The 26,410-nt window shown below is 40.0% G+C and overlaps 1 protein-coding gene across 1 annotated transcript; it reads left to right on the top strand.

Moving 5' to 3' along the window:
- Positions 1 to 1,120: 1,120 nt before the first annotated feature.
- Positions 1,121 to 7,108, top strand: ppic (peptidylprolyl isomerase C). The gene is made up of 6 exons (XM_015029954.1): positions 1,121 to 1,355; positions 3,322 to 3,435; positions 3,818 to 3,911; positions 4,137 to 4,204; positions 4,337 to 4,453; positions 5,154 to 7,108. Exons 1-6 carry the CDS (start codon positions 1,251 to 1,253, stop codon positions 5,280 to 5,282), a joined length of 627 nt encoding a protein of 208 aa, XP_014885440.1. The 5' UTR covers positions 1,121 to 1,250; the 3' UTR covers positions 5,283 to 7,108.
- Positions 7,109 to 26,410: the final 19,302 nt, after the last annotated feature.

The following is a 26,410-nucleotide window of genomic DNA, read 5'->3' as shown; positions in this document are numbered from 1 at the left end:
TTGCTGCTTTCAGGGAGTCTGGAAACGTTGACATCATTTACGTAAATACGATGTTCCAAATTTTGATATTTTTGTGTAAATTTAAACAGTTCTGTAATATTTAACCTATAACTGTCTGAGTGCTGCCCCCTTCTGGTCAGACTGCAGTTGGATATTCCTATTACAACAGTACAGCTTGGTACAGCTACGTCACAGATACGCCCCCTGGTGGCGGGTCAGGAGTTGAACTGGTGAGCGTTGATTGATAGCATCATCTTTGCTCATGTGTGATTCACATGTGTTACTGACTGCTGCACATTTCCAAGTTTTCACCATAAAAGTTTCCAAGCAGAAAAAAGTTGCTGGATTTGATGGTATTTGCTAAAAAAAAAAAAGTCCAGAAGGTCTGAGAAGTTAATAAGTTGGCAACAGAGATTCTCTGGTACCGACCACAATCTCCTCACCTCAACCCCACACTTGGAAACGCCCTCTGTATTTTGGCTCCACCCATTCCTGTAGGATTTGTTGAAATTTGTCAGGCAGCGTGGCTACGGTTTCACAGAGGGAGTTAATTTCACTTTAAAAGCGACTATAAAGAAAACCCCGTCATGTGGTGGTGACTCAGTATCCAAGAGTTTGAGTCCAGGTGCCCTGCCATGTCACAGAGCCCAATAAGCAAGGCGACTAAATCCAAGATGCCTGAAAATCTGTGTCAGTTTGAGTCTGTGTGGTTTTACTCATTGTTAACATTGGGTCCGTTTCCCCTGAATATTTACTGAGATTAAAGGTTATAATCTGCTGCTGTAATTAAAGGTACAGCTTTCTGCATGTCTATCTGGAGGCCAATAAATATGATGGGCGCTTTGATGGCAAAACTGTTGAAACAGTTGGTCAAATGCAGAAAAATGTTAATATTTTTTATGCTTTCCAGCCAATAACATAGACAAACCAGATGGAAACATGGAAAATAAATATTAATAAGCTTTTTTTCTGTCATGAAGAATAGAAAATAAACTGGTTGCTACATAACTATGTTATTGTTATAAGCCAGATATAATCTCCTGATTCTGAATTATCTATGTTATACTGATCTTTCTGTCCTTTTTATGGGCGGTTCTGTGATCCGGGCTCGGCCCACCGGGGGGAGTGGTCTGCTGATGTAGCCGGTCTGGATCGCAGTCTCCCGGCCCGCCGTGATCCTCCTTCCTCTCCCCCGCCTCGTCGTCACTTCCAGCCGGGCCGCTGACGGCGCTCAGTCCGGCTCTGAAACCATGGAGCTCCGGTCGATCTTCCCCGCGCTGCTCTGCCTCTCTGCCGCCGCGCTGCACTCGGTGAACGGCGCCTTTTCACGAAGAGGACCGAAGGTCACCGAGAAGGTGGGTGACACATTTACCGCATCTGTTTTACCGCACAGCCGCGGGATCTCCGCGCGTGGCAAAGAGCCGCGCACAGTGCAGGTGCGAGCGTCGAAGCACGCGCACCACGTACTCGCGCACATACAGGTGAAGCGAAGGTCCCGCATCAGCAGAAAGAAGCAAACCGTTATTTTATCTCTCCGTGGATCTGCAGATTCTTCCAGAACATCTGGGCCAGCCCACGCACAGACACGCACACTCACAGCTGTACACGTGTCCACTCAGATTATGCTTAATGCGCAGTGCGTCTGCCTGCAGGGCATCAACGCGCGCGCACACACACACACACACACACACACACACACACACACACACACACACACACACACACACACACACACACACACACACACACACACATTTATATTACCTCATGGGGAGCACTGAACCACCATTTCTGAAAGGCTTAAAAACAATTATAATTGCTAAATTTATTTAAAAATCTAATAAAAATAACTATGAGTTGAAATTTTGGAAAGAGTCCTATTGAGATTTTGACCTGACTGTTTGCAACCTCCCAAGACACACACACAGAAACACACTGCTCGCTTTCTGACCCTCATAAAAATAGAACTAAAACTTGCCTGAAGTCACTGGAGGAATGAACGGTTCAGTGGACTGATTCAGTTTGTGTAAAGAAGCAAACAGAATGTTATAAAAGCAGCCAGGGCCAGATATAGCCGGGAAGCTAGAGCCGGTTTTAATTTCTGGATGCATGTAGAGTACAGTTAATTAATAAGAGGTATAATAGAGGTTCCTATGCTTTGTGCATGTTAAAAAGGAAAGAACATTTCTAAAAATGTCATCAGTTATATGAAAAATGACCCGAGTAACTCCACCCTGCAGAGCTCTTCTTCACTACCTGCTTTTAAAAGTCATCTAAAAAAAACAAAAAACAAAGGGCTGGACTTTTAAATATACATTTTTATCAACTAACTGCATAAATTTTAACATGTTAAAAGTTTTAATGCAAATAATCACTTTTTTGTTGCTTTGTTTTTATTAACATATAAAGGGTCTTGTGCAGGAACCTTTGCATTCACATGTTTCTGGTACACCAGCACATATTTACTTACGACAGTGATAGAAGACAAAACCGCTTCTCTTGGCTCACTGGGGGTTCATTTCTGCTTCAACACCATCTGATTGGTCGTTGGAAAAGACTTTTGTTTTGTCCAGTCTCCTTTTAGTTGTGCTAAAAAGAGATAGCGCATCAGCAAAAAGGAGTTTTGAAGTGAGAATGTGTTTTTATTTTGTCCATATGTTTTTGATTAATTGCGATTAATTAATTGCACACCCTGCAATTAATCCAATTAAAGATTTTTATTGAGTCCCACCACCATGTGATGTGGATGGACTTTTGTTTTTCATAATTTTCAGTTACTAGTTTTTTGGTTTTCTGCTAAAAAAAAAAATCAAACAAAATTTCTCTATAACTTCTAATATAAATAAGTTTTATATAATATTGTAGTATGGAACCTTGTGTGCTGTAGTTAGTTTATGTGAGCAACTTGTTTCTTGATTTATAAAGACCTCACTTAAAAATAAAAACAGAAAATTATGGATTATCAATTAAGGTTCCTAAAATCTGAATTATCTGGGGTGGCAATAATCATAAAGGAGGTTTTATTAACTGGAATATTTTCTTTAAGTGGGATTTTTTTTCCTATTCTGAATTAATAACTGGAGTAGTCCTGATTTAAAAACAGCTGAGGTTAAAAGCATTACTTAAATGGGGTAGTGTGGAGTAGTTCTACAAAGTTAGTATGTTACACCCTCAGGAGAAAGTTTAGAAACATGAAACCATTTGAAAACCTCAAAGATTTTTGAATCAATGCTTTTAAATATTTTTACTTTTGTTTATTTCTCACTAATCAAAGATGCAGATATATGAGTTTTAATAAGACTCTGTGTTTTCTGTGCCCAGGTGTTTTTTGACATCACAGTGGGAGGTCACGAGGTGGGGCGCATCGTCATTGGTCTGTTTGGAGAGGTCGTCCCTCTTACTGTTAGCAACTTCGTCGCCCTGGCAACAGGAGAGGTACTGTACTGCAGCACTATAAAACATTTTTCATGCAGTGGTAAAAATTTAAAAAAGGATTGAAAAGTTTCAATCCAGACTAAAATTAATCTGGATTTTTTTTCTTTTTTTTTTTTCAGAATAAATCTGTTTCAGATTGAAACTCCAGTTTCCTTCAAACAAACTTGTTGGTTTTGGAATAAAAACTCTTATTGCATCCAGTTCTGCTCTGCTGTCCTAAATTTTATAAAATGCTTGGCAATATTAGCTATTTTTCTGCTTTTTCCCACTTTGAGTTTAGGGTTATTTCTGGCAGGTGTTATCAGTGATAAAATCTATATTTTTCTGACTTGTGGCAGCAGAGGAGCTTTCACAGCTAACAGTTTCATCTGCGTCTCTGTAGAAAGGTTACGGCTACAAGGGGACAAAGTTTCACAGAGTCATCAAGGATTTTATGATCCAGGGAGGAGACTTCACAGCTGGAGACGGAACCGGAGGTGGGAACGAAACCCAAATTAACCATTTTAATTTACAAAGAAACCACAAAAGTCAAACAAATCAATCTGATTTCAGCAGAATTTACCGGCTCTGTAAATGTTACACTATAAGAACACACAGTTGGATCTTAGGTTCTCATTGTTTGTGTTAAATTAGATTCAACTCTGCACTTATCTGCACTGATAAGTTTTAAAACTCACCAAGCTCTACTTTTCATGTCACAGGTCACAGCATCTATGGGACAACATTTGCAGACGAAAACTTTAAACTGAAGCATCTAGGAGCCAGCTGGGTAAGCACACGCTCTGGACCTCAACCCGGAAAATAGATCTGGACCAGGAAGTTTGTTTGTTTTTCACAGACTTAGTTTTAACAGCTGTAATGTGTGTGTGTGTGTGTGTGTGTGTGTGTGTGTGTGTACCAGGTGAGTATGGCCAATGCTGGTCCGGACACCAACGGCTCTCAGTTCTTCATCCTGTCCACCAAAGCACCGTGGCTGGACGGGAAGCACGTGGTTTTCGGCAAAGTTCTGGACGGGATGGTGGGTTGAAGCCTGGAGCGCTGCTCCATGTGTCTGTTATCAGTAGAACCAGCGACCCGATGTACTGACTGGTTCCTGTACCAAACCCTTTTTATGTCTCACAGTTCAGCTACAATCATTAAACGAAAGGATGTTCCAGAACATTAATGCCTTAAAAAGACATTAATCTGTCAGATTAATGTCACCGAGACACGGATTTGTTTTGGGCCAACAAATTATTAAACAAATTTGTTTAATAAACTTTAGATTTTTAATCAGGTTAACAATATTATTGACATATTTTTTTGATAATGGAAAATGTTAAATAAAACAGTATTTGTCTTTTTTAGAACCAAACTTTTATAATAAACATGTTACAACATGTTTGTTCAGAAACTTTTACTGCAAAACCAACTTTTATTGCTGCTTTTATTTAACGCTGCTAAATATAGCATTCGAAATAAACTGATGCAAATTCTGTTATTATGACTTAGAATAAATTTGTTCAACCAAGTCTAAAATAATTTGAAAACTAGATTCCTTAATTTGAACACAGCGAATGTGCAAAAATGTTTTTAAATTTTGGATCTACAATGATTAACATCCCTTTAGTAGCTTGATTTATTTTTCTTGGCCCATGAATATATTTGATTCAACGATTTTAGCCATCTGAAAGTTTGGACGGCCGTGGTCTGACCTGCATGTGCGTCTCTGTTGGCAGGCCGTCGTTCACACCATCGAGCTTCAGGACACCAACGACAGAAACCTGCCGCACACCGAGTGCGTCATCGTCAACAGCGGCCGGATCCCGGTCAAAGAGCCGTTCGTGGTGGAGGTGGACGGCTGGTAAATCCTGGAGGACAAACACTCAATATCAATGTGAAACTCCATTTCAGTTAGTGCCAAACTAATTTTTTCAATTCATTTGCATAATTGAACAGTAATGCCAACACATTGGACAGGATATATGTTTGGATTTTCTTAGAGAAACTTAGTTTTTCATTTGAGCTACTAAAAAAGTGGAACTATTCCAACAATGGAATTAAATGCAAGCAAGCTAGCATAATAGACACATCACTGAAACGCTAACTAAATCCTAGCTAATGTTAGCATGTTTACATGGTCCAAAGGTATGCTAGCCTGCTAGCTGTGGGACAGATGTTAACACATGGAAAAGCAGCTAGCAAATTTAGAATCAGTGCAGGTTTGGCCTTCACATTAACTAGTTTGAGGTTCAGTTGGCACAAATTCACAAATTGTTCATGCTAATATATCAAATCATATCAAGGATGAATATTATAAAACAACTTTTTTAATGCTTGTAAAAGTTTAGTTAAAACCACGTCAGGCATCATAATACAGTTCCCAAATATTTCTCTTGTCAAAAACCAGAATAAAAAGAAACTAAAATTCAGATTGAAAAATGTGATATTTTGCATTACAGTCACACTGAAAGCACTACAGGCTGTTTTAATATTTAATCCCTTAAAGTTTATATATTTTTAAAAAAAATTAGCTGTGGCGCAGGTGTTAAATAAAATACTAATAGATTATGAACAACCAATACAAATTATTTATGATGCAAATCAGCGACATTAGGCATCATTAGGTTGAACAAATAACATTTTCTCATCAGGAATGATAGGACTCTTGGTATGTGTAGAAAATGCATCAATAGGCAATTCGGCTGCATTAAACCCCAAAATGATTGAAGGTAAAGGGCGTGAAAATATAAGCTCCATTTGTGAAAGAGCCATTTTATGCAGAATGCACTGGTTGGAACATGACATGCCATCTACACGTTATGCAGTTGTGTTATTAATAAAAGAGCAAGCATGTTTCTATAAAAAATAGGGCTTATATATATATGCATGTTAATTACATTTTACTGATGCACCAGATTATTATACTTTATTATTCTCATATGTTCCCATAAGATATTTATTTACAAAATCTGAACAGAAACAATCTAGAAACCTTTTGCATTGGACACAAATTAAAATAAATTTTATTACTATATGTGAGCACATATTCAACCTCTGTCACCAATTAGTTTTATTTCATACATATTTATCAGGTTCTCTGTAGTTTATGTTGGCATGCGTGTATATTTAGTATCTGTGTAAACATAAAAGAGGCTGTTTTACTTTTTTACAGAGGATATTATTATAAATGCAGGGATGATGCTGTGAAATAATAAAACCCAGAGTTGTAGCTCTATGTGCCAAATGGTTCAGCTCTATGAAACACATCTTATGCATTTAATCTGAACATATGAGACGTTCAATGCCTGTTTTTAACTTTATGCCAAAAAACTCAGTAGCAAGTGTCAAATGTTGTAGCAAAACCATCTTTATTGCATTTTTAAAAAGATTATGCATCATATCATGTTTACTAAAACTACAGCACAAATTTGCATAAGTGAATATTAAATAATGTGGAATGAGTGATGATCTGTCAGTACTGATGTTTACTGTTGCATTATGTCAATGACTGTGATCCTGTTGGATAAAAAGACTGTTATTTTTATCCAACTGTTTTTATTACCTGAAAGACTTGTTGTAGCATTAATGCAAAAATGTTTATCCTCATATTGAATCTTATGCAGTTTATCAGAAGAGCAAAGTGCCAACCACTGATGTTTTTCTACAATAAAACTGGATTATTCTAAAATGATTTATGTGTCACAGATTTTTTTTTTATTTTTAAATGTAATTCACCTTTCAGTTACTTTATCCATTATTGAGATGCTGCTGCTGTTTATGTCTTTTTGGCACTTCCTATTCAAATATTTAGCTCAGAACTAAATAATTAGCTTCTGGCAAATGAACTACTTAGTGGCTAAACAGTTAATCTGTTGTACAAGAAAAGAGGAAAATAAATGATTATCTTCATCACTTCAGTCTCGCCAGCTGGAGTAGAGGTCTGTAATAGCCAGCTTTTATTTTGGTAGTCCACTTTTGACTGAATTTGCATGTAACCTAAATATGTAGCCATGATGTAAATATTTAGCTTTTAATTAAATGTTTATGTTTAGTTGAAACTGTGATATTTATAAATTAATTAATAACTTGGTGAAAATATAACTTTGAAAGATGAACCACTATTTTTTCTCTTGCTGCTGATTACTTAGCAATAATTTTGGCTAAATAACCAAAATTATTGCTGTTCATTTTTGATTGTGTAACTTTACAAATGGAACCACTTACATGTAAGCGTCATATGGATGTAGAAGGACAAAATTTGCTTTCGTCTATATCAGTTTCGAACATGCAATGAAAAATCAAAACACTTTTTACATCCTGACTTTATCCTGACTAAACCAGACCCATCTGGGTCGGCCCAGTGTTTGCTGGGAAAGCGGCGCCGTTAAACGGTGTAATTATCGTCTGTAAAAGGTGAAGCTGCAGAGGCTGACAGCTGATCTCTCAGCGCTGACACCAAAGCGCTGCTAATGAGAACTACAGCGGGTGATTTGTTTTCCCCTGTTCTACAAAGCACACACGCACACAGAAACAAACGGATAAACGGATCCGAACGCAGACACGGCAGGAAAACGGCTCCGAACACAAAGGTCAGAGCGGAGCAGAAATCTCTGGAGGAAGACAGGAAGTCAACAGAAAACAGTGAAATATATCACAGCTGTCTGATCAACGCAGCCCCCTGCGAAAAGCCACATCTTAACATGTTAACAACAACAAAAACAGCTAAAGGTGAGCAGATTCCTGACTGGGAGTCCAGCGTAAAGCATCCAAACAAACGTTAGCGGCTTGCTACATTCATTTTTACTGAAGGCCAACTTATTTACCCAGCGGCTGTCAGCTGGATGAGCTGCAAGCAAGTAAAATCAAAACCTCATTAGAAAATGAGTCGGAACAAATCACATATCCTCCATTTACTGGTGTGAAACACAGAAGGTGATGTTAATATCTTTCAACAAAATCTTTGCCCGTTTTCTCAGGTTTCTCCGGGTGCAAAGCCGGTTCCTCTGCGCTCCTGCTGTGGAAATTATCCTGCATGTTTGTATTTCACTGAAGTGCTGAATGGATGCTGTTGCCAGTTTAATGCCAAGTTCCCATTGTCCCAACAATGATCTCATTTTTTATTCAAGAACTGACTGGTCAGTCCACACCAGACCTACAACGGCCAAATAGATACATGGTAAAAACTCAGAAACGTTTAGATTAATCTCAGAAATTTTGTAGAAAAAAACTTTGAAATTTCTATGATCCATGTTGTAAAATTCCTCTTTCGTCATTGGAAAAACACTACGAGTCGTTACTCTCACTGGTCTCACGTTTGTCCTGGTTGTATTTACCCAGAATGCCCTGCTCTGTAGTCCACTTCCTGCTTTTGGATTTACTGTCGTTACAAAATGTCACATCTTCTTTATCTCTTCTAATAAACTGAAATATTAGCAAAATTGTTGCAAATTTTAAACAAAAAATATTAAAAATCTATACATCTTTTCGAAAAGGAGTAAACTGAAGAAGCTGATAAAAAAAAACAGGGTTTACATTTTAAAGTGCAGGGATTCATTTACACTTTTTGTCTTTTGAGACGGAGAAATCTGGATTAAATGTTACAAACTGAGATAATAAGCTGAACATGGAGATAGTTCTAAGACTTAAAACAATAACATGAGTTGTTGCAGCTCATTTTCAGCTTTGATAACCAGGTGATTGAATATTATACAAATAATTTCAGGTTCTCAATTCAGAGGTGGCATAACTGAAAACCACTGATGTACAGTAACCTTCGTCTGGCTGAAACATCTCAGCTCGCTCGTTTTTTTCGAGCTCTTTGTTTTTTTTATTTTTTATTTTTTGCAGAGGACCACCAGGTGAGACGAACGGACAGACGGACAAACTAGCGCCTTCAGCGTTGGGAGAATATCGGAGAAAGCCCTCTCCGTTTGTCAGCCGACATAACAAGACTGTCTCAACTCGGAGATGGAGGGCAGAGAGGGTTTATGAGGACGACGGAGAGAAACAGAAAGCAACGGAGAGGAGGAGGAGAAAGTGGTGGTAGGTTTTTAAATGGTCCAGAGGGATGAATGTCGAGGAGGAAGAGGAGGAGGAAGAGGAGAAGCTCCCACAGCGACTGCAAGTTGTTATATTGGGGATCCGTTAGTGGATCAATGAAAGAAGAGAGAATGAAAGAGGAAGAAGGAGGCAGAGTGGAAGGATGACAGGCCTCATTACCACCAAACCGCAGACAGTGATGCCTCTGTGTGTGTGTGTGTGTGTGTGTGTGTGTGTGTGTGTGTGTGTTTGCCCATTTTTAAATGCATAGTGTGTGTTTTCATATGTTCACAAAAACATGTTTACATGCAGGGTGCTTGAGCTTATATGACTGTTTTCCATTGTAACTTTGAGTGTGTGTGTGTTTATGTGTGTGTGTGTAGGTGTGCATGCGGGTGTGCGTGTGTGTTTATGTGTGTGTGTGTGTAGGTGTGCATGCGGTTGTGTGTGTGTGCGTGTTCATGTGTGTGTGTGAGATCCCTGTGGGTCTCTGCGAGAGCAGCAGAGGATGATGGGACAGAGTTGTTTAAAGGTCAGCAGCAAACATCATCAGATTGAGAGCGCCGCTCAGAGAACGATCAGTTAACCGACACACAACCCCAAAGTGAAGCAGAGCGGCGCTGCAGCCGCGGCTCCAAGCTGCAGCCCAGGATTCAGATTCATCTCAGCCAATTCTGCAGCTCAGATTAGGAATTACGACATTTTATACTCATTTTACAGAATTAGAAACACAAGAAAACTCCTAGACAATAAAACCAGAGGACAGCAGCAGATGGAGCATCATTTGCAGAACTAAAACTCTGTTGGTTAATGAAACTTTAAGGCGGAGGTAATATTATTTGTAATGTCACTGTGTGAAGTATCCTACTATTATGATATGATCTGAGAGAAATTAGACAAAAGCTGTAATTTTCTCACAACGGTCATCAAAACAGCTTATTTGTTACAAAGAACAAACAGATTAAAAATGAAACTGAAATTAAAACAATAAAAAATACAAACTTGAAATTAACTTGTAGAGGGAACGAACAGATTCAGAGGAAAACATTGATTACAGTCAGTGATTCCTCAAAATCCGCTGATCCACTGTCACCTGGTAATCCGGTAGTCGGAGCGTCTGGGAACCAGGACGTCATCATCTGCTCCACCTCCTGCTGCTGTCCTTATTTCCCTCTGCTTTGATCAAACCAACCTGTTCCCCTCCTGGCCTGTGGGGGCGCTGCACTAAGAACCACTGAAGGAAACAACAAGAAAACCTCTGAAGACACTGAGACCAACTTCCTTCTTCACAAAATGGAAGTCAAAAATGGACTGCCGATGGCAGCCACACTGTGAATCTCCTCTCACAGCTGTGAGGCTTTTCACCTGTGTGGATTCGCAGATGAATGTTAAAACTACCCGTATGAATGAAAGCCTTTCCACACTGGTCACAGAGATAGAGCTTCTCTCCAGTGTGAATGCGTTGATGGATTTTCATATGTTTCTGCCGTCTGGAATATTTCAGACATTTGTCACAGCGGTGTTTTTTCTGCAGGCTCTAGGTGGGCTGATCCTGCTGTCCATCGCTGGGACAGTAAATATGATCCACAAACACTTTGATAGCCAACAGCTTTTCTGCTTTGCATCCTAACACATCTCCCTGTTAGTTTAATAATTAATTAATTTAATAATTTTCTTTAAGTGCAAGAGAATAAATGTGCCTTTCTCTCAGGTAGACTGGAGGTCTGGAACCTGTGGCCCCACCAGTGGCTCTTTGGACATTTTATAATGGCTCCTAATAATGTGGTTAAAAACGCAGAAAAAACAACTGATGGTCTTTTAATCTAGGCATAATCACAAAAGTACATTTTAATAAAATGGTGAATGATGAAGTTAGATAGTGCTTTTCCAGTCATTTTGACCACTCACAGCAGTTCACACACTCACATTAATACATCAGTAGGGGTTAAGTGTAGAGGTACATCACCATGAACCAGGAGGAAGCTGGAATCGAACCAACAACCTTCTGATCACAAAACAAACACTCCACCCACAGAGCCACAGTCATCAGCAATACATGACAGGACAACTGCACTGAATTATCTGATTGAAAATGGATACAGGAGCTGATGTCACTGCTGTCCCAGAAACATTGTATTCTCAGCATCAACTGGCAAATTAGAGAAACCAAAGAAAATCCTGCAGGAACCGGGAGGCAGCGAATTGAAGGTGAAAGGCATGTTTACAGCAACAACAGTGTTAGTACTAAGGAGGATATTTATATACCTCCAGATCATTCCTCTTTAGGTCAAAAGATAATTTCAGTTTTGTTTCTGTTCAACTGAACAGTTGATTCACTCATGTTCTGAGGTGGGCAGTTGAGGGTTTTTCCTAAGGAAGCCGGTATAAGGAATGACGTAGAGCATGCGACCCATGCAGGATTCGATCCTGGGTGTCCAGCATGGCAGTCGGAGTTCCTGAATCGATGTTACGCCACAACCAGGTGGGGAAACATCTGAGGAATATGAACTGGAGACTCACCTCCCGATGGGGGGAAAGAAACCAAACTAAGGTCCTGTTTGGCTTCCAGATGCAAACCAACAGCCTGGTGCTGACCAACCAGCTGGGTGTTGTGACCATTGATAGGCAGCAGCCTTTTCTAGACCTATTGAGAAGCACAGTGGTGGCTGCAGCATCATGTGGGGTTTATGCATGATGCTGCAGCTGGGACAGAAAGTCCACTTTTTGGTCCACATTAGGGCTTGATTACGCATTCACACCTCCACAAACGAACTGGACTTTCCTTGCAGACGGACTGGTTTTGGATTGAAGTGGACTGAAGACGGCTGGCGTGACCGTCTGAAAAAGCTTCAGTAATAATGTCCACTTGTCTTCTTTCTTTCTATCCAAACTTTATCTTGTTGCCCCTAAATCCTTCTTTCTGCTCCAAATAAAAGTTTGCCTTTCTAGCTCTAATGCCAAGTGACCCAGGTTCTGTTTAAAGGGTTTTATTTTTTCCAGTGTTGTTTTAAAAAGTCAAAGTCGGAGACTACAAAGTAAAATTTGAGAAAAGTCGTAGTTTTAGTAAAACGGAGTCTGACACAGGAACCTCTCCTCCTTTCTCCTCTGTTAGGACTCTAATTGGACGATGAGGGTCCCGCTGAGGGTGTTTGGTGTGTGCGTTTGAAGCATATCTGTGTGAACGTTTCGATTTTCCTGTACTGTCCCTTTTTTTTGCTTGTTGTAAGGAGGGAGAAGAAGAGGAGGAGGAGGAGGAAGAGGAGGAGGTGTCACCGAGGCTCCAGTTGTTGTCTGTGACAGGACAGCAGCTGCTCTCTCTTTCTTCTTCTTCTTTTTTCTTTCGGTGACTCTCTTCCTCCTCACCGATGAACGAAACTCGAGGGAAATCATCACCATGTTTACTTCGGACCCTCCCTCCTACGCCACCCACCTTCCCTGTCCTGGTTCTCTCCAACCTGCACCCCCACATCTCTGTTTTCTGCCCCATGATGGGGGTTGTTAGAAAGACAGACAGAAAGTAGCCCCACCCTAAACCCTCTGCCACTTCACTCTCTTGTAAGTGTGTGTCCTCCGCTAGCTTACGATGAAAAAACGGTTGGGATAGAGGGGGGGAAATGGCCGGCAATTGGTGGTGATGTGTGTGTGGGGGGGGTGGCGAGGATGAGGGGAGTAAAGGCCAGACAATTGGTGGTGAGGGATGCACCAGAGAGGGATGAAGGGGGGAGAAAGAGGCCTTGAGAGGGCGATCAATGCGCTGTTCACCTGCCGTCCACCTCCCCAATTTAAAAAGAAAGGAGCTCTAACGATTTCCCCGGCCAGCTCCCTTCAACTGATGGAGCCGGGAGGGGTGGAGGCGCAGAGAAAGTAGAAAAATTAGGCTTCACAGCGGCTATGCATATAGATGGGGATACGACTGTCAGAAAATTAGCTTTTAATGGTGGAATGCATGTATTTAAGACAGAAATAAAGCAGGAAAATGGCTTTTAATATGCGTGGCTCAGAAGAGACCGGCAGACAAAAATAGGATTCTTAATGCTGGACTGCAAGCAGGAAGGCAAAAAAAATTACTCAACAATTAGGAATTAATGACGAAAAGGCATCCAAAGAGAAAACTTGATGTTTAATGTAAGAGAGAACGAGTAGGAGATGAGCGTCTGTTGTTGGGATGAATATCAATGAGACAGGAATGCAAGATGAAATTACCTGGAGGGTAATTGCTCAAACTACAGCAGGTTTGCAATACATACACTTTAAAAAATAAAAACAAACACTAAAGGATGTTTAGAGCCGCCTGTAGAGCGGAGAGCAGAGATAAGTGGTGCTGGTGTGGTTCTAAACGGTCAGAACAGCGACAGAAGGTCAGCGGACAGACGGCGCCTCGTAGCCTCATTACCAGCAGTTTGAGACGAGTCACATTGTGGGTTCAGGTGATGCAGGTCACCATAATATGCAACTGCCTCCATGTAGGTTTGCAGAAGCTCCGTCATTTTCAAGTCTCACTCTAACTGGTTAATGTCGGGTTTGGGTCGAGCAAAGTTGGATGAGAGTCCGTTGGCGATCTTTCCCTCACTCTGGTTGATGCTCCAGTTATGTCTGTTTGCACCTGTACCTTTGAGTGGCCAGTTTGTCCTAAATCTCTCTGTATATTTGTTAGTTCCAGGTGTGTGCTCTTCTGCCACAATTGATAAAAAGGTTTGGACCTCAAAGTTTGACCATGAAATGGTCAATTTGCAGCCGACTACTACGGTCTCATCACAGATTGGTTGAGATGTTGTTGTTGTTGTTTGAGGAGTCCAGTCAACACATGCAGTCTGCTGCCAATCGACCGGTTTGCACCACCCCAAAGGTGGTTCTAAAACATGGAGAGGAACCGCATTGGACCTGCATATGAAGACGACTGACCCGGGTTCACAGGGGAACAACCTGGGAGATTCTTTGCCTTGGAGAAGCGGCTACAGCGACCCAGTGGTGGAACCAATGGGTGTGAGGCCAGTCATACACTGCGAGGGTTCTGGTCACCCAAAGACAGATCCGCAACCCGAACCAAAACATCTTGTGGCCCGGAGGCTGGGCGAGGACGCCGAGTTTGGCTGATCAAGGACTGGAGTTTCTCTCTCAGCTGTTCAGAGCACAGGAAGTATTAGAGCCAGGGCAGCCATGATGGTCAGTGGGACAGGTGGGACATCACTGGGACAGGTGGGACATCACTGGGACAGGTGGGACATCACTGGACCCTTGCAGAACGCAGGAGCTCAGGGAGGCTCAGCTGTGGTTCTGAAGAGTTTAGGCTTGAAGACCCGAGAAGTGACTGAGCCTCTGTAGACCTGAAGAGATGCCAAGTGTTTGAGGAGGAGGATGCTGATGCTGCATCATGGAGGTTGTGGTGTTGGTGAAGGAGCCTCTGGAGATACAGGAGGATCTGAAGGTAAACGTGAATCAGTTGGTTCTGGAGACTGTGCTGCTTGAGCTGAAGCTGGAAATGGTGAAGAAGCTGTTACCCAAACAAAGGGAGAGCTGCTGCTCAGGTTCCTCCCTGAAACCATTGTGGTTCGTTAAAAGACGTGGAGGCAGAGGGTGTGGCGCCGTGTGAAGGCTTTGGTAGTGTGGGAACAAGGCGCAGGTCGGAAGATTGCTGCAACCTGCACTTTAGCAAAATGAATGTTTTGAGATCCAGGAAACAGGAGGATCTGACAAAGATGCAACTAAACTGAGAGGCTTTTGTGATGTGGAGGAAGATTACTGGAACCACCATCATAAAAACTATTGATTATCTGAAGTAGACTTTAGATTTCACATTTGCTGACAATGTTCAAGGCAAATAGACAAATGTTTTGAGGATCTTCCTCACCTGCCAGGTACTGAAGTCCAGTTCAGACCCAGTCAGGATGGGATTCAGTAAAATAGAGGCTGATCGTCTTAACGGCTCCAGTGTTAGATGTCAGCATGTCTGAAATGTCAGCAGACTAATTCATGAGCAGTTAGAGGAGCCGGTGGCCCCACGGTGATTGTGAATCTGAATTGACTGTGTGTCATTGTCATATTATCAAATGTACAATAAGAGCCGGTGATAGCCCTCCTCCAGCCCGTCTGCGGCGCCGCGTGGAAGTATTCATGTTCCTGCTCCCCTGCCCCGACCTGTCAGCCCTGTCAATATGATTATTCCTCCGTCTAATTGAAGTCAGGGAGGAGCGCGAGGCTCGAGGTGGGGATAAGAGGAGGAGACAGAGGTGAAAACTGTTGACGGAAAGAAGAGACAGGCCGGCGGTCATTAGAGTCAGGTGGGAACAGAGAGGAGAGTGTCATCAGCTGAGAGGACGGCTTCCAGATCCAAAACTTACAGATCATCTGGGTGACGGTTTACAGCATTTAACCACAATTAAAATGCAATTAGCATTAAAAATGCCTTAAATACTCAGGATAAAGTTTTAGGACTTAAAGATGGAGAGATGAGCTGCCTGCCTTCATGGGCCGGTCACCTTCAGTTACAGCAGAAATAAGAGCAGCAGTTATACAATTAGTCTGATCTGTGGATGGAGAGCACATCTCTCCCCCCTTTGTCTCTCGGTTCTCCTCCTCATCCGTCCTTTTTCTCCTCCCTCCCTCGGTCCGCTCCCTCTGAAACTAATTACCAGTGAAGTCGGGAGCAGAGGGAGGAGCGCGGCGCGGAGACATGAAGAATGTGAGGAGGGAAGATACCAGGAGGAGGAGGGAGGAGGAAAACAGGAAAACTGAAAGAAGGTTCAGATATGAGGAGAAACCGTCCCGATCCTCCTCATCCTGTTACCGAGGAGACGAATCCTCAGACATGATGTTTTTATTAAATTACACATTTAAACTGCAACGTTCTGAGGAGACAACCAACCGGCCATTTTTTAAATCTTGGGAGAAAATGTCTCCATGTTCACGTCACACAACCAGTTGGAAAGTTCAACTTTTTCTGGCTTTTTTATTGAATCTACATGGAAAAAGTCTGGATTGTCTTAACTAATGTTTTTAAATCACAAAATCTCAGATGTCTAAGATTAACATGAACTGATTTAAATAAATGCAACAGTAATCTATAAAAACATGTTACAGCTGGTTTCACTCAACCGCCCTGAATTTCTGCCAAAAACACGAAGCAGCAAAAATTATGAACCCATGAAATATGCTGCATTTATGAGATTATGCTACTGGATAACACCTAGAAAACTCTTACAGTCCATTGTGCATTAATGAATTAAATTAAAGTTATTTTTTGGTGTTGAATTCTTCTGATCAACAGGATGTAAAAAAAAAAAGGTCAACAAAGTAAAAGAAAGTAAAAGAAAACAGTTTCTGAAACCCTGATTTGACTGAACATCATTCAGATGTTTAAAGTGGATTTTATTTTTCTCTGCTGTTCCAGAAAACTCATTTTTAGGACGATGCTGCAGCAGGACGGAGCTTCTGCTGGAGCTGATTTTTCTGTCAGTAAACAGCTGATTGGTCCTGCTGTGATGCTGCGGCTGATCAATAACATTATGCAAAAGAAAGAAAAATATATACGGAGTAATGCAGGCGGGAGGAAAGCAGCAGGTGAGAGGAAATCAATGCATGAAGCGTTTTTCCTCTGAAGGCTGGGAGTTCATTTAGCTTCTGCAGGTTTGGGAGTTTAATACGCAGAAATTCATCTACATCCTCTGATCATTTTCCTTTATTCAGGTTTTTATTTAATGAAACAAATTGGATAAAAAAATGTGTTCAAAACAAACATGACTGCCAACCTGAGAAAGAAAAGCTCGATAACTGAATAAATCTTAGCTTAGTAAAATCTGGTAAAAATCCTCCATGTTCAACAGCAGAGAAGCAGACTGTGACCTCTGACCTTTAGTTATTTTAATCTTTATTAAAATTAAATTTCAATTATATTTCTGATCAAATGTGTGATTTTATTGTTGGAACAACTTCAACTAAAATCTGAACACATGAACAACCTCTGCCACCCTTCCACTAATCTGCTAATGTGCTACTAGCATAGCTAATTTTTAGCTTAGCATTTTGCTAACTTTGAAAACACTTGGCAAACTTGGCTTCCCCTAAATTAATATCTATACATAGATTCTAAAAGGCTGGTTTACTTGGCTGTTTTAACAACTTTCAGTTGAATAAAGGTCAACATCTTTATCAAAGTTCGACTGTTAAGAAATAATTCAGGTATTTAAGACGTTTATAGTCATGCTTTTATTTTGAAGTGGCTGAAGAATGAAACAGTTTTTTGATGCATCATGGCTGAAAAAGACAAATTTGATCTACTGTACCTATAGTAGATATTTATCAGAAAATAAAAAGGTTTTTTTAAACTGTTGATATTTATGGCTTTAATGAGTTTTATTCATTAAACTCATTTCATGAGTTTTATTCATTTTAATGAGTTTTATTCAGGTTTACTGAAAGCCAACATGACTCTCTGGTTTGTAACGGATGCTGATCTTTTTCCTGTGACTTTAGTCTGGAAAACTACAGAATTAGAAAATTCAGACAAATGTTTCAGCTGGAAATTATTTAACATTTCTCAATCATGTGATTTAAAAACAAAAAGAAAAAATCGTTACTGGAATAAATAAAATAGTTTTGTAAACCTTCAATGCTGCTTTGAGCTGTTTGTTGCACTGAGAAAATAAAAAATATCTTAACTAGAAAACATGATTAAAGGTAATTAATGTGCAACTAAACTGCTGTTGTGAGTCAAATGAAGCTTTAACTCCTGATCTCCAATCATAAACAAATAAATAAATGTCCTATTCATGTGGTTTGTGCAGCGCCGAATCATAATTACTTTATTAGACAAACTGGTTAATATTAATTTGAATAAAATAAACTTCTCTTACTCTTGTGGAAATTACAGATAAAACTTCAGTAATTGGCTCCAGTTTTAATGAAGCAGAGAAAACCTTAATGCTGCTGCTTCCTGTGGGAGTTTTGCTGTTTTTAATGAGCTCTTCATGAAACCTCAGCTGTAAATCTGAACCCACCAACAGAGAGGAAAAGATTTTTTAGGGATGATGGAGCGCTCTCTCTCTCTCTCTCTCCTTCCTCAGTGGGATGGATGGACTTTTCATCCTCCTCCATCTCTCTTATTGTTTTCACACTTCAGTGGGACGAGCTGTTCCACTGAATGAGCCCAACCCCTGCGGACTCAGCACCGTTTCTCTGGACTTCTCATCTGATCAAACTCGAGCTTCTCATGGCCTCACACTGAGGAAACTGAATCCGGCCGACATGAATCAGGTTTCATTTCTATTTAAAGAGTAAAAAACCTGGAGAACAAACTCAGAACGGAGGTGGAAGGTTATGGAAACAAAACCGGTTGTGTTTGAATAAATAAAAACGCCGTAAAGTTTTTTCTGATTGCAGGATTTCAATCAGAAACCAGATATTTGAACAGAAACAGATGAGAAATGATGCTAAACGTCTCAGTTCAACAAACTGGGATCCACAAAAACAACCAAAACTGAATTTCAGTCACTTCTTATTCCTTTCTTAATGATTTTACTTCAATAAATTTGATTCCTCAGTAAAATATAAACATATTTTGGCAAATACTTAAAAATTTCAAATGAATTCCTTCAAGATAAAGAATTTGAATCTTAAAACCAAAAAGCAGTTGAATCATAAAACTGAAAAACTAAATCACTCCAAATGTTTTACTTTACAGAAAAATACCATGAAATTCACATTTTCACATCAGATTATTTATATAAAGATAATTTATAGAAATGTGTCAAAGCACTTTCAAATTATTTAATAACACACAGTCTGATTGATCCCAGTTACTAAACACACAGATGAACATCTGATCAGATATTTTTGTGTAAACATGAAAATATGTGGAGATTTTCACTGGTAAAACTTTAAATCTTCTAAAAGTGAAAACTGTTAAAAACAACTCAAAGATATTTCCATGTTTCACATCCATTCATGAAAGTGGGAGGAATATTTTATTTTCCTAGCTGGGAATAAACCAAAAGTATTTTCTAGAACAAAAAGCAGAAAACATTTGACCCACCAGATGATAAAACTATAAAACTCTCAGTTTGGACCTAAAAATCATATTATTGTTTTTCTCTAATTGTTTTATTAAAATATGATATTGCATGTTTGATTTACTGCTGACTAGACAAAAAATAATCCACAAAAATAAAAAAATATATATGAATGTAACTTTTAATAATAATTTTTTTTATCAATTATTTTGACAATTAGATAAAAAAAATCACATTCTGCATTTTTTCATTTAACTACTTTAGTTTATTTTATACGATATTTTAAATACGTTAAAAGATACAAATAAACAGCTGAATTTCTTTATAAAATAAGAAAATGAACATTGTAACAGATTTCCTTCAGTAAATCTGAATCAGGTGGAGATAAAAACCTGAGGAGTTTAGACTAAAATATGTTTACAAAGAAGGTTTTATCTTTATGTTTTTGTGAAGTTTTATCTGAGTTATTGCTGTGAATGTCATTTTTCAGCAAATTGACATTTTAGCCTGTTTTTGCATTAACAATTAATTGATTACTAAATTATTTCAATACTCCTTCCCTCTTTGCATCTCTAAATGAATCCTGATTTCCTGAGTTTTTATCGTTTAACCTTTTTCCTTCTCCCCCATCGCTCTCTCCCTCCTCCGTCCGTCAGTTATTGTTTAAAAAGCGGAGCTGCAGTTTGATGGTTAAAACGCTGGCAAATCGATACCTTCACACATGACAGACCGCCGGCGGACGACAGGACGGAGGGCGAGCGAGGCGGAGGGGGATGGAGGGAGGAAAAATAACAAGCTGACAGCGAGAAGGCCCTCATTTCCACCGGCTGAGATGGATGGATGGCAGAGGGACGAGTGTGTTTCTGTCTTCCGGCTTCGCTCCATTACTTCTTATCTCCACTGTTTGCCTCTTCTTCTTCCCTTCCTCTCTGGTTTCACCCTTCAGTCCGACGTCGCTCCCTCCTCTTCATCGCTGCTTTTATCCACTTGATTTGTCACTTAACATGTTAACGTCTTTTTTAATCGTCTCTCTAAAGCTACAAGTTTAACTGATGATTAATTTCTTCACCTTAAACAATGTTTAATGGATTTATTCAAAATATTGGTAAAACTAAAGATTTCAATTTGAAAGAAAAAATTAGGAGAAATCAGAGAAAAGTTCGTTTCTTATTTTACATCCTAAACTTTCTAAATAATAAAAATTTGTTGAAATGAAACAATTTCAGCCACCAGTTTCTGTCCAACTGATATTAAACTGATATTTTGGCCTAAATTAATCAGTTCATTCACTCAATTTAAGAAACTTATTCATTAATTCACATCCAAACCTGCTTCTGTCTCAACAATTACAAACATTTTCATGGCATTAAGTTAACAATAGAAGTTGTAAACATTATATCATTCTCTTCATTATTAACTCAGAAGTGATTATAGATGATTGATTATTGTGATAAAAATGATCCAAAACAAACGCAGCATCAGTTCAAGTTCAGGATTTTTTTCTTTTACATTTTCAGACGTGAAAAAAAACCGAAGGCTGCCAACAAAATGGATCCGTTATAAAAACCTCTCACTGAAGGACAGTCTGAAGAAAACAACTGTAAAGAGATGATTTTTATATTTATAGTTTAGTTTTTAAGTTAATCAGAGCTGCAAAAAGCTCCTCACCTTTTTTAATTAAAGTGTTTAAATCTGGGAAGAGGAGCAGAGCTGCTGCTGATTCAACTCAATGTTACAAAACTGTTTCATTTGATTTAGTTTTTCTAATGTTAGAAACAACAGAAAAATTCTCAGATTAAATCAAACCAGGAAACCTAAATGTTGTTTAGTTTTTCATCTTTTATTCCATAGTAAAATTATGCAATAAAATATTAAGTTACTTATAAGTTATAGTTGTTTTAAAAAGCAGCTAAAACATGTAGATCCCTTTACATCTTTGCAAATATTTGATTCATTTTCCCCATTTCACTCGATAAAGTATAAACCTGTCTTATTTTTATCTATGAAAGCTGATAAATAAAATTCACTTTATTTACTTTTAATTGATCTCAACCTGGACGCTAATGTTTCACAAAATAGATCATATAAACACTAAATTAAAGTCTGGTGATAAAACTGTTTCAATGTTTCCCTTAAAAACATTTTCTTTTATTTATTTTAAGACATTTATTCATTTAAATCCTCTTTTTGGAAAATTCCCACAATCAGACAATATTTGACTTTTCCTGCAGGTTTTGATAATAAACAACCAAACAGAGATGAGAATATTGTGCATAGAAAAAGCAAACTGTGAATTTAACTTTCATTAAAAGGTCAACTGAGCAGGAAGCAGAAAGACCGACATGATGTCCGAGTGTGGGAACGGAGAGGAGGATGAAGAGAGCGAAGCTCCGGATGGAACGGAGAGAGAAAGGCGGAGGTGATGGAGGGAAGGAGGCTGAAAGCTGAAAAATAGAAAGAGAGTAAAGAGAGGGAGAGCTGATTAACCCTTTCTGCAGCCGCTTGACAAATGGACGAAATCAACAGGAGCTGCAGAGCATCTATCATGGCTGAAACACACACACCGGCGCTCACAGGGGGGCCCAGAAATAACTAGTTTCTGCTAATAAACCCAACTAGCATGCCAGGACACATTACTCTGTCATAGGCCACACAAGCTCACATCCATCTTGTGCAGAGGAGGGAGCGGCGGCTGATCGAGCTTCACTGCAGCCGCCGCGACTGATGGGACATTTGTTAAGGACGCGCTCCGCTCAATAGCAGTCATAGACCTCCGCCGTCACTTTAAAGCCTCATCCGTCTCCTTTCCACCTTAATTTTTCAAAAACGGAAGAGCTTTGTGAGGAAATATGACTTCCTGTTTTTATAGCTTCATCATTTGTTAGCAGGCCGGATGTTTTCCGCCTCAGAACGCGTCGATACGCTTCAGAGCGGAGGAGGCCGATCGCAGGTCAGGACCGGATCCGGGAACAAATCCATCCTGCTTGTTAGCTGGAGGAAACTCCGATGCTGCTCCCATCCCACACGGACGCTCCAGGTCCTGTTTATAAATCTGAATCCCTGTCGGGTGGCATTAAAACGCTGCTAGCTTCATTCTGGACGAATTAAAGGAGACGGATCAGAGCCGGTATATCACCAGATCTCCATCGATCTTCTTCTAAACAAAAGTTTCTCCTCCTCCACGTTTCCTCAGTCAGTTCGGAAAGAAAGCAGAGAACCGAAACTTTTAGGAAACGGAAAGCTGCTGCGGGAAATCCAACATTTACTCCTAATAGTGAAAAATTCAATTAAACTTGAATTAAATTATCTTAGCTGGGATTCACCAATATGAATATGATCAGTTATTAATATCCCTGTTATGGCAGATTACTGATATTTCATCGTTTCTCTACGGTTTCGACACCTTTGGAGAAGAAAATCCTGTATCAAAATTATTTCATAATATTCCAACAGAAATACTGATAGAGTCAAATTACCAACAACCAGATGTTAGTGGTGGAAAAGATGAAGAGGAAGACAACAGGAAGTGGTAGGAGGATGATGGCGGCGAATGTTTTTCATGACTTATCACTTGATTTTAATGCCATTTACTTACTTTCTTATGAAAGAACATCCTTGAATTCAAGATGCAGACTCTCCTTAACTGGAGAAAAATAAATAAATCAGGTAAAAATCTGTGCATTGTGTTCCCAGCTTTACATTTTTGGATTTCCATGCTCATATTTGGTTTCAGAAATCCAGATTTAAATCTGAAAAACAGCTTAAGACTCATGAAAAATCCTCCTCCTGTTGTAAAACTGGATGAACAGCCTGGACTGACCGACTGTCCTCTGCTGTGGAAAGTCGACTGGTTTCCAGCTTGTTTGGCTGCTTTTTCCTGGTCTGATGCTTGTAAATAAACCCAGTAAAGCCGAGTCGGGTCGCTGTGGGTCACAGGGTTTCCTGCTGGTTTGTGTAACGAGCGTTCACACACATCCATCACCGCTGCGGCTCACATCACGGCTAACGCTAGCAATCTGAGGCTAACACGCGCTCACAACACCAGGTCAATTGGCCTGACCCGGCTAATTACAGAGCAGCTACCTGACACACACACACACACACACACACACACACACACACACACACACACACACACACACACGTTGAACCAGGTGGTGTTGCACGGCGGTGTGCAGGGAGCAAACGCAGGTCCATTAAGCAGAGTGTTGGTCCAAATGAAGACCAATGACCAGGAAGCTTCAGACAGGAAACAAAACGAGGTGAAACACCGAGCAGCAGCCAAAAAACAAGATGGCTGCCGGAAGGAAAAACACTCTGAGGAGCAAGAGGGAGGATAGTAGAGACAACGAAGGAGGAAGGTACAAAAATCCAACATTAATCCATCCAACTGAACATCCAACTGAACATCCAACTGAACATCCAACTGAACATCCAACTGAACATCCAACTGAACATCCATCCATCCATAAAGGCTGAATTTATTCTCAGCCAGCTGTCAGGAGCCTGACGGCATCAGCCACCAATTCCAACATGTTTAAGTAACTAATGAATAATAATTCATTCACCTGGTAGCGCCCTCTGCTGGTCTTTATTTAAACTACTTCTAAGTTTTTTGCCTTTATCAGGAGTTTGACTTTCCAAAAACATTCAAATAAAATAACATCTCTTATCTAACACTTTTAAACCTCAGAGTTTAGCAACGTTTCCAACCCCGACTCACCTGTTGACCAACCGACGGCTGTGTGTGTGTGTCGGGGTGTGTGTGTGTGTGTGTGTGTTAGCGCAGCCACCAGGTCAGTCTGAGTAATTAGTCTTTGAGCTTAGCAGAGAGCCAATTCACAGTTTCTACACCGGCCGACACTCCTGAGACTCTCACACACACACCAACACACACACACACTCAGAGAGAGACGCAGCAGTAGCAGGTTAGATTAATGTGTGTTGTGTTTGCCGTCCCGGAGGAAAGCAGCTCACTTAATAAAGAAAAATAATTCGTCTCTCCACAACCCCCAATACACACACACACACACACACACACACACACACACACACACACACACACACACACAGACTGTAAACATGCTGGTTTGGTATTAGTGAAACTCTCTTGCTAATATTTTGGATCAAGATGTTGATCCAAAATAAAAATATTTTATTAATAACTTCTTTATCTCCTTTTTCCATTCAGTCAAAGGGAAGCAAATGCTGATAATAAAGAACAAACCTCAATTCAACATACCTGCTCTTGAAGGACTAAATCCCTCAAGCACCAATTTATTTTTGATAATATGGTTTACATGTTCTGTAACGTACTTATAAATATCTTCTCATCTAGTGTCTGTTTTATTTTATTCCTGTTTGTTTTTTGTTTGAAATAAAATTATCAGGGAAAAAAAAGAGCCAACGTGAAGAGAGGAAATGGAAACGTTGCGTAAACAGCTTTCACCACCTTCAAAATAAGAGCATGAATGTAAACATCCAACTATTTGAGGAATCCTTAAAGAGGCAGTATCATGTAAAAGCAACTTTTTAAAACTTTCTATCAAGTTATAATGTTTTTTCCTGGAATGTTGATTCTTTCATGCAGAAATCCTTTAATCGCCATGGCAACCATTCAGCTGCAAAACGCCCGGGTGGCCTTAGCCCCGCCTTCGAGGCTCAGCTCCTCCTCAGAGCTACAGTTTCCAGGCTCCTGCCTGACAGAGCAGCTCTCAGCCAAGACTCCCCCACTCAGCTCCTTCAGACTAGCCAGCAGCAATTAGCAAGCAGCTGGTGGATCTGCTGAGCTCATTACAGGAGCTGCTGCTCAGCGCAACGCTGGTAAAAACGTTGTTAAAGGGTTAATGGAGGAGCCATGTTGGGATGACTTCCTGAAGGCGGAGCTTCACAAAGAGCAGGAGTTTCTTAAAGAGACAGAGGCCCAATTTCTAGGTGTTAAATTAGGAAGTCATATTTCTTTTAAGTCATGTTTGATTTAACATTTTATAACAATAGAGTTTAAGTGTGAATATAAATACACAATACACACGTTTTCTTTGCATTTCAGCTTTTCCTTCTCAATGATTAGAGGAACTTTATATGCTGCTTTTCTTCTTTATCCCTTTTAGTTATTTAGTTCATCCAAAGTAAAAAGCTTATTTTTTACTCATGTTCTTTATTTATACCCGATCTCTTTATTACATATTGAGTTAATTTTATTTTTTCTCTCCATATTAACTTCTGTTTATTGCCATGACTATATTTCTCTCTACTATAACATTTTTGAAATGTAATCAAAACTTTTTCATGGTTGAACTGAAAGAGAAACATTCAGTTCATCTGAAAGTAAAACAAAGTATAAAAGAAAAAAAAAACAAAAGGTTAGAAAAAGGAGAAAACCAAGACTTTTTCATTTCAGAGTAACAGGAAGGATCTGAGCTCAACATGGAGGCAAACTGAGGCGGAGAGGAGGGACGAACACACGCAGAGGGGAGCAAGTAAAGGAAAAGAGGAGACAAAAATGAACACCAACAGATAAAGTGGAGGGAATAAAACACACACACACACACACACACACACATCGGGCCCAAACCGAGGGAAACAGTGATGGATTTCAGTTATTAGCCAATCAGAAAGATGGATGGCGCCGCGCTCCGTCCAATCAACGTCATCATCTAGATCCAGTTAGCAGATAGCGCCTCGCTGCTAATCAACTTATTAAAGTTCCTGATAATATCGCCGCAGAATAATCTCCCTCTCACATAAACACACACACAGCGCGGCGGAGGAGTGGCGAGTCGATAAAATCACTTGAGGCCGAGCTCGGAGGAAAGTAATGACGCTAGAGGTCATTAATATTATTTAACACCTAAAGGCACAAACGCTAATGAAGAAGAAAAACTGGCCCCCCGCCTACTTCCTGCCGCCTCCTCCTCCACTTAGAGGAAGAAACGCTGCACACATTTCAG

The sequence above is a fragment of the Poecilia latipinna genome, unplaced genomic scaffold (genome assembly GCF_001443285.1).
Source record: "Poecilia latipinna isolate Pla-1442-1.1 unplaced genomic scaffold, P_latipinna-1.0 Scaffold168, whole genome shotgun sequence".
NCBI lineage: Eukaryota > Metazoa > Chordata > Actinopteri > Cyprinodontiformes > Poeciliidae > Poecilia > Poecilia latipinna.
The sequence above is the reverse complement of the archived record's forward strand: the minus strand, read 5'-3'. Positions and strand labels throughout refer to the sequence as shown.

What these genes read in the sequence shown, in the direction of transcription:
- ppic (XM_015029954.1), top strand. Translation starts at nt 1,251, where the DNA reads ATGGAGCTCCGGTCGATCTTCCCCGCGCTGCTCTGCCTCTCTGCCGCC. An exon ending in GACCGAAGGTCACCGAGAAG is followed by an intron (nt 1,356 to 3,321) that starts GTGGGTGACACA and finishes TTCTGTGCCCAG; the next exon opens with GTGTTTTTTGACATCACAGT. An exon ending in TCGCCCTGGCAACAGGAGAG is followed by an intron (nt 3,436 to 3,817) that starts GTACTGTACTGC and finishes GCGTCTCTGTAG; the next exon opens with AAAGGTTACGGCTACAAGGG.